We start from the raw sequence: 8,379 nt of genomic DNA on the forward strand, positions 1-8,379 counted from the left end.
TGAGCAGAAAACTATTTCATTCCGCAAAGCACTTTCAATTATCGCAAGGCAAAACCCCTCGGTTCGGGCACTCACTGCATCACAATGAAAATAAAGGGATAGCGCTGACCTACACGAGTAGCCCCAATTGGCAAGTTGTTTTGATCCAATTTGCTTGGTTTCTTGGTACCTGCAAGCTGCTCCGCCTAATTTTCCAAAAATCATCTCAAATTCTCATTTAGTTTGGTTTGCTGGTATACAACTCCCCAAAAAGTAACACATTTTAGGTAGCCTACAGACTACAGAGCAGCACAGATAGGATATTTACAACATATGCCTGATATGTAGGCTATATTTATTTAGTCAATTCTATACATTGGCTGTAGGCTACTGGATGCACAGAGAGCTGCAGATTTTGAGTTTCCACTTCCAGAGTATTATTATGGGAAACAATGTCAATACCACCAAACAGACCAAGTCTCTAATAATGACTAATTCAACATTTAAAAGTGAATTAGTACATCCTTCGTTCAGTTGGTTGCCATCCAAGATCAATATCTGTGCTGTCTGGTTGATGTAGGCAAATAGATGAGAGGAGAGTGGGTGGTATTCCCACACCCAATTCCAATTCCTACATTGATATGATTATTTTCTCAATTTCAATTAAATTGTGTCAGTATTGGGAGCAGTGGAGTATATTTCACATGACACATGGCAAATTGGACAAATATTTCGTCCAGGAATAAAACAATAAAACTGTAACCATTATTCATTTTCTTTTAAACGGACTTCCCAGGTAATGCACTTAATTATAAGCTAGATAAACCTCTAATCGATCTTAAACACGTTCCCGCTGTGCATAGAATATATGTAGGCCTATATATGTTCATAAGTATTTCACCCTATATATGGCTTCGCTTGTCTCTGCCTATATCTCCCTCCTCAAGCACCTGTGCATGGGGGTGTTTTTAGGACGAGAAAAGACGGTCAAAAACTCACCGCTGAGGGACAGTATCCGAACATGAGCAGAAACATCAGCGGGTTCAGCACCACGGATAGCGCCCGCATTCTGTCTTTCTGTTTTTTTTCCTCCTCCTTTTCTTTTTCAACTAAAACTGCTTTTTTCCCCCACCTTTTTCACGCCCAAATCTTTGACACAAGTTGCCCCAAACGTCGGTGAAACGTGTGACACACTGCTGACGGCACCGCAAGCGAGGAGGGTAGATCCACACTCATCGTTATAGAGGCTACATGTGGGCAGCGCGGAGAGGGAGGAACGCACCGCTGGTGGCAGAGCCTGATGGCTGCAGAGGAGGAGGGAAAAGTTTTGTGGGCAGCAGATTGTGCTGCTGCGCTGCTCAGGGAGAACCTCTCCTTCACCTGGGAGAACCTCTCCTTCACCACCACCTCTTCACCAGGGAGAACCTCTACTTCACCGGGGAGAACCTCTCCTTCACCACCAGGGAGAACCTCTTCACGGATGTGACATCATCCGGTGGTGGCATTCAATTAATCCGCCTCGTTGTTGCCATTATAGGAGGAACCACGTACGGACCGCAGCGGTGCATTGGGAGTTACAGAACAAAGTGGGGGGGAAACTCCCCAGTCCCAACGTATGGATTCTCATTGATATTTGAGCTGCAGTGTTTATATGTACGAGAGAGAGAGAGAGAGAGAGAGAGAGAGAGAGAGAGAGAGAGAGAGAGAGAGAGAGAGAGAGAGAGAGAGAGAGAGAGAGAGAGAGAGAGAGAGAGAGAGAGAGAGAGAGAGAGAGAGAAGGGGGAGAGAGAGAAGGGGGGGGGAGAGAGAGATAGAGAGAAGGAGAGAGAGAGAGAGAGAGAGAGAGAGAGAGAGAGAGAGGTGGGGTGTAGAGCAGTGGTCCTCAAACGTTTTCACATCAAGAACCCCCCAGAAGAGATCATTTGTGTTTTAAAAAAAATGTCAAAATTATATAAAAAACTTCCAAACATTTTTTAAAAATTGCTGCCTTGTACATCTGCTATTTTATTTTGTCATAGCTAAGTATACACGGATAAAGAGGAAAAGATTATTGTGATGCTGTACTAACACATTTTGCCAGGAATCCCCTGAAATGAATTAAGCCACGCACCCCCGTTGGATCATTTGTATTTCTTTATTTTAAACAGCTGGGACCCTAATCTTTTATTGATGGACATGATTTGGTCCAATGTGGTCCTGATTACTAACTAGACTAGCTATACTGTAGGAGGTATAGAGATAGACAGTGAAACTCTGATCAAAATAGCTATTATTTTACCATGTACTCTAGTTGTATTTGCTTATAATAATCATGAAGATTAACTATCAATCAATTAGCTGGGGACCCCCTGGAATACCCCCCTCCTCCAGGACACCTTTAAAAAAATGCCCCAAATCAAGAACACATCATCTGATCAAACCCTGAATTTAAATCACATAGGGGCCTCCACACAATGCAGAGTCAATTTGACTAAACCCATAGTAGCATTCTGCACCCATTGGTTGCTGTTCCTAGGCTGGACAAAACCTCCTCTCTCTCTCCATCCATTAGTTTTTCAGTTGCCTCATATTGATATTTAATGTATTCAGTTCTTATTTTAAACTTGGTCTTAGTAAAAAGGAACATAACGGGTGTGTCACAGCCCACTCCCCGACCTTTGGACTTTGACCATGTTCGTCAACATGGACATTCATTTCCCTGTTTGGTTTAGGTTTGTTTGCCTGATTTACGCTTAATTGTTTAGTTCTGTAGCTCTGTGTTTTGTATATTCTGTGTCTAGGTCTGAGTTCTGTTAGTGTGTTCATTCCCCATGGGTGTTTGTTGTGTATCTTATTTTGCAGTAATGTTCCTGTACTTCCTGTTTGCCCTTGTAGCTGTTAGCTGTCTTGTCTAACCACCCTGATTATTGTTAACCCTAATCACCTGTGTCCTGTTTGCCCTAGCCGATCCTTTTGTTGATTGTTTTTTAGTTCAGCTGTATCTATCTCTCTGTCTATATATGCCTGCTTGTTTTAATGGGTGTGTGTGCCTTCTGTTCAGGCCTGCTACCAGCTAATTACTCTGGTGAGTGAGCTCTTGTTAACCTTTGTTAGGTCTGGTGAAATGAAAAATATCTTTAATTACTTCCTGTGAGCGAAAACGTGCTGGTGATGACATAGATATGCTTTCATGAATATAAATGAATCTAGATTTCATTCACCTTTGTGATTCCCATAGCACGTTCTTCAAACACACCTGATTTTAATTACAGAGCTACTCCGTTTTAAATCTCATTCAAGATGACATCCAGTCAGACGTTGTATTACTCATTGTAAACTTAATCTGTGCACTTAAATATGTAACTGAAAAGATTATAGGTTAGAAATAAGCCACATAGTAACAAACATGCTTAGCTGGCAGTCTCTCTCTCCCTTGTAAACAAACACTAGCTCAGCTGCACATGGCTGAAGTGATTGAGATTCCAACGTCCCATAGCCTGAAGTGGCCTGAAGGGATGGGCCTTCTGATTGGTTGAGACGATGTTTCAGACTGAAACTTCAAAATAAAATGAAAGAAAATGTCATTGCACTTGGACCTTTAACCCTTTTTAATTGAACCTTGCCTGCCTGCCAGCCTGCTCGTTCTGCATTTGGGTCCCAATCCACACTCATTTTTGTCAGGGTACATTATAGAGACCGGACATAACGTGGATAAAAACAAGTTTAGCAAACTCTGCATAACATGTCAGAAGGCTGACAATGGGTGAATTTGCTTCCAACATTAGCGGAAGGCTGCAACCCACAACTTACACAGCCCTAGGTAGGCAACCCAGTCTGGCGGAGATAGTGTTTGCTTTGCTTTTCATTTATTGTTGTAGTTTCGTTGATATCATTTTATGTTCTCTATCAGGTTTTCTGTATAAGACCACTTGGGTTTCAAACCTCACCGGCGGATGCCTTTTAGTTTTTATTGTTCTTCCTTTCTTTATGTTGGAAATAAATCAAACGTAAACAAAAGCAGAACTGCAATCTGCTTCAAAATAATAAAAACAAGCTCTGAAATTCACCACTGAAATACAGATGCATACAACAGAACTATAAAAATATATTTTTTCAGCCAATTATTTAATTACCTGCTATCCATAATATAAGTTATTTTACTTTCGTGCCAATAAACATTTTGAAAGTATCTCTTGTTTTATAACTACCTCAATCTCTTTTGGAATCAGTCTAAATTTGTATTTTTAATAATTGACTCTTTGGGTTTTTTACACATATCGTTTTTCCATCTGTGATGTATGTTATGGAACTACTCTCTGGTCTTAGAGCCCAGCCAGGTCTTCTTTACTTGTGCTGCCCTCCAGTCCAGTCCTTCTTCAGGAGCATGAGTCGTTTGAAGAATACTGCCAGTGTCTCTGTCACTGGGGGAGGCACCTTCACTCCCAGTAGGGCCTGGGGAACCATGGTCTCCATCAAAGGGTGGGGTGGGGGTGGGGTGCTTGGTTAAACTTGGCAACATATGGTTTTGGACATATGAGGTTTCCAACCGACAGAGACGATAATAGTACATAACACGGCTGGCTGAGGGGGCTCACGGCATTTTTCACTTGAAAATCAATGTTCTTGGACCAGCAACATGAGCTTACAAAGAAGTATTATGCTTGGCATTGCAATCCGCATGGACACTAGTGTTGTGCACTGCTACTGTCTTCTATTTGACAAGGCATTTCATAGCATTAAGATAATGTCCCAGGTCGGTCATGTCATGGCCACAATGAAAACCAAAAGTTACATCATCTCAACAACTAAGGTGCAGAACCGCTGTAACAGGTTAATGTGTAGAAGAACTGTGTTGTAATAAAGTAGGGGAGCTTTTTTTGGGGGGTTATTTTCCTTTCCCTTCTTTCCAAAACTATAGTTGATTCTATCCATCTCTCTCTCAAACCTTCACAGAATTACCTTTTGGATCTTGCTTACACTTTTGTTCATGACTTCATGCTGTTTATTCTGAGGTGGCACTTTGGAGAAGAGTGTCTGCTAAATGGCTATATTGTAGGCTAATATATGAGCTATATATATATACACGACCGTGTCAGAAATGACAGATGTTGTGTCATTTTCACTATGTTGTTTCTGTTATTTTCTTCGAGCAATGCAGTGGTATGATGAATTATCGTTGCTGTTGGGCTGAAACCCTGTATCTCCGTATTTTATGTTTTGTTTTTCGTTTTTCATAAATCAATGCCCTACTTCGTCGTACAAGAGTGTTGATAGTTGATGTTTTATTAACTGAAAACTCTGGGAGTGGGAGTACCAGTGACAACCACGAACAGACTGGGTGACGACCACGAAGAGTGTGGGGACATCTGGAGAGACAGAGGATGGCCGGAGAGGCGGCGACCTGGGTTGGAGAGGGTTGTCAGTCCAAACCACTTCTTCCGTGAGGAAGAACCCAAGAGCTACAGACTGCGGTAAAACCTGCAAGGAGGGTTTAATCCATCAAGGCAGAATGGGATGTTTGTGCCCAGCAGCAACGACGACGCAACGCACAGAAGAAGGCTCACTTCTGGTCAGACGAAGGAGGAGCCAGGCCCGGAGGCCCTAGAGCCTCCTAGTGTCGCCAACACCTGCTGCAACAGCTCACCTGCCACCCTCAGCCCCCAAGAGACAGTAGGGGCAGTAGCATGCCACTTGGACACAGACCGGGGTCTGATCAGCCTCGGTCGGGTCGCCTGGAGTAGGGTGTTTGTTGCAAGACCCGAAACACCCAGTGACTCCAGGAAACAACACTGAGGATGTGTCCAAGTTTGTGCATCAGTTGATGTTTTATTAACTCGAACAACATTAGAAAGAAATTGCCGTTCTAAAAGCTCACGAGTTACAACGCATGGCATTGTGAGCTTGTAGATCTGCTATTTTTGCTATTTTTTAAAACGATTTGAAAGTGAAAGTCGTTAAGCTTGTCTGTGGGTTTATTAAGTATTTAACCAATGCAAAGTAATAACAAGAGCTTATGACTAAAACATAACTACATTGGATCCATTGGAACCCAGGTTATCTTTTTTCCCATTATCTGAAAAGTTGCACTTTTGGGCATACGGTACAAGGGTTTCCTTCCACCCAACAGAGATGATATATTAGGCTTGAAGAGAGCCACAATTCACGGATTCAAGGATGCTATGGCATCAGCCCGGGGCAGATGTCCCCAGCATATATACGGTATGTTGGGGAGCACTTGTCTCAGGTACTTACGGTATAGTAGAGACCAGATGACCTGGGATGTCTTCAAGGCCCACTACTGCCTTAACAGGCAGCAGGAGACAGTGGGGTGGGGTGGTAATGGGTGTGTGTGGGGGGGGGGGGGGGTGGGGGGTTGGGGTGGAGGGCATGATGGCAGGCAGCGTTGTTGGAACGTGTCCCACAGGAACAGTTTGAACAAGGACTACTCTGATTCAAGAAGTGCCTTTGACAGGAGACATGGAGAGAGACAGAGAGAGACAGAGAGAGAGAGAGGGAGAGAGAGCTTCTTGGCTTACTTGAACAATAGGTTTTTGTCAGCCCATGACCTGCATCGCTGATGAGCTCCTCTACAGCAGTGGTGCAAAAAAGTACATGTACTTTCATTTTGAGGTACTTACTATTTACTTTCTTCAGTATTTTCACATTTTAATCTAACCTTTACTTCTACGCCACTATATCTCAGAGGAAAATATTGTACTTTTTACTCCACTACAATTACTAGAAAACTTTAGTTACTAGTTACTTGATTTAGATCATTATTACAGAACACACTAACCCCTATATATATATTTTGGCCATTTGAAAATAGCAGATCTACAAGCTCACAATGCTTCGCATCGCGACGCATTGTGAGCTTGTAGATCGGCTATTTTCGAAAGATTGTTTATACATTTTGAACTTACGAAATGGGACATTCTGCACAATGAGTAGGCTACTTTTACTTTTGGTACGTTAAGTATATTTAGATGCGGCCATAGCTGAGTGGTTAGTGAGCCCGCCTAAGGAACCAGCTGGCCCTGGTTGCCCCAGGTTCGATTCCAGGCTATCCCAGCATATGTGCCGATGATATGAAATTTGTCCCTGAGCAAGACTCTTAACCCCAATTGCTCACAGGTTCTCATTGGAAACAAGACCGCAAGGACTTTCATGAACGACCTGTTAAAAGGAATTATCCTTATCCTTATGCCGATACTTTTGTCGTTTTACTCAAGTACATTTTGAATACGGGATTTCTACTTGTAACAGAGTATATATCTACATTGCAGTATTGATACTTTTACTCAAGTTAAACATGTGAGTACTTCTTCCATCACTGCTCTCCGGCAATATCCTCCGGGCCGCTCCTTTTGGTCCATCGCATGAGGCAGGTCAAATTGATGCTGACGTCTGACAAGAGCGAGTTACTCCTCGCTCCGCGAATATGCGTTGAAAATGGCCTAACTAATGAAATAGAGCCAGATCAATAGTTCTATTAAAAGATGTTAATGCACCTGCCTGCCTTAATGCAGTGAACGTGTGTCCTTCAAGGATGCAGTGAGCTGTGTGTGTGTGGGGGGGGACAAAAAATATCAATAGAATAAGAGCAGGTAATTAACTCCATGGAAGTGCATGACGATCGTTTTCAACAATGTCCTTTTACCTTTTGGCTTATTTATTCAGTGAATGTTTTTGCTGCATAATCATATGGCCAATTTATGCTCTGTCATACAACGGTGAGTGTCGTCCACTGAAAATAGCAGATCTACAAGTGTCGCATCCTCGTATTGTGAGCTTTTAAGGGCTTTTCACACAGGAAGCGACTGGCTTGCCTATTGATACATTTTTTATCAGAGTCGAGCGTTTAAGTAGAGTGGCATGGTATTTTCTTTGCCTGATGAGCGGGCGTGATCCCATGAAATTGTAGCGTCCGTGCCTGTCTCACGCACACACACAACGCATAGAATCGCATCTATTCAAAAGGGGAGTGCAGTGCGACCTCGGGTGCACGTTGTGTAGTGTCACCCCTTCTGGGTGCTATTCTCAGTGTGTGACACTGTGGTATGACAAAGTTAAATCAGGCTAAACAGAGACGTGTCTTCTGACTTGGGAGCTGGGCAATATAGAGCACCGAAGTCCTGGCGTCACTGTCGCTAGAGGGGCTATCCCTCCCCTCAGTCAATGGAGTATGAGTTTTAAGGGGTTATACGTGGTTACTATAGCTACTGTCTGCCAGTGGAGAGCAGTTCCTTACCAACCAACTGAGTTGTTGTTTTCAGCTATTCACCAAAGCCACTTTCACCCCTCTAGCACCAAACAGTCACTGCTCTGCACAACAGAAGCTGAGAACAGGTGGCCCTTTATCGACTAACATGAAGAAAATATCATCCATATCATCTACTGCCCGTGGTAGCCAAATTATCA

At 43.0% G+C, this 8,379-nt stretch overlaps 1 protein-coding gene across 2 annotated transcripts in view; it reads right to left on the bottom strand.

The window, feature by feature from the left end:
* Positions 1-1,271, bottom strand: part of LOC308094427 (noelin-3-like) — a 15,484-nt gene extending 14,213 nt beyond the window's left edge. For both annotated transcript variants that reach the window (XM_080441076.1, XM_080441075.1), the window contains exon 1: positions 979-1,271. In XM_080441076.1, the coding sequence (XP_080297202.1) occupies positions 979-1,047 (69 nt within the window). In that variant the 5' untranslated portion in view covers positions 1,048-1,271. The remainder of the gene's footprint in view (positions 1-978) is intronic.
* Positions 1,272-8,379: the final 7,108 nt, after the last annotated feature.

This window comes from Gymnoscopelus braueri (genome assembly GCF_963280865.1).
Source record: "Gymnoscopelus braueri genome assembly, chromosome: 10".
Lineage (NCBI taxonomy): Eukaryota > Metazoa > Chordata > Actinopteri > Myctophiformes > Myctophidae > Gymnoscopelus > Gymnoscopelus braueri.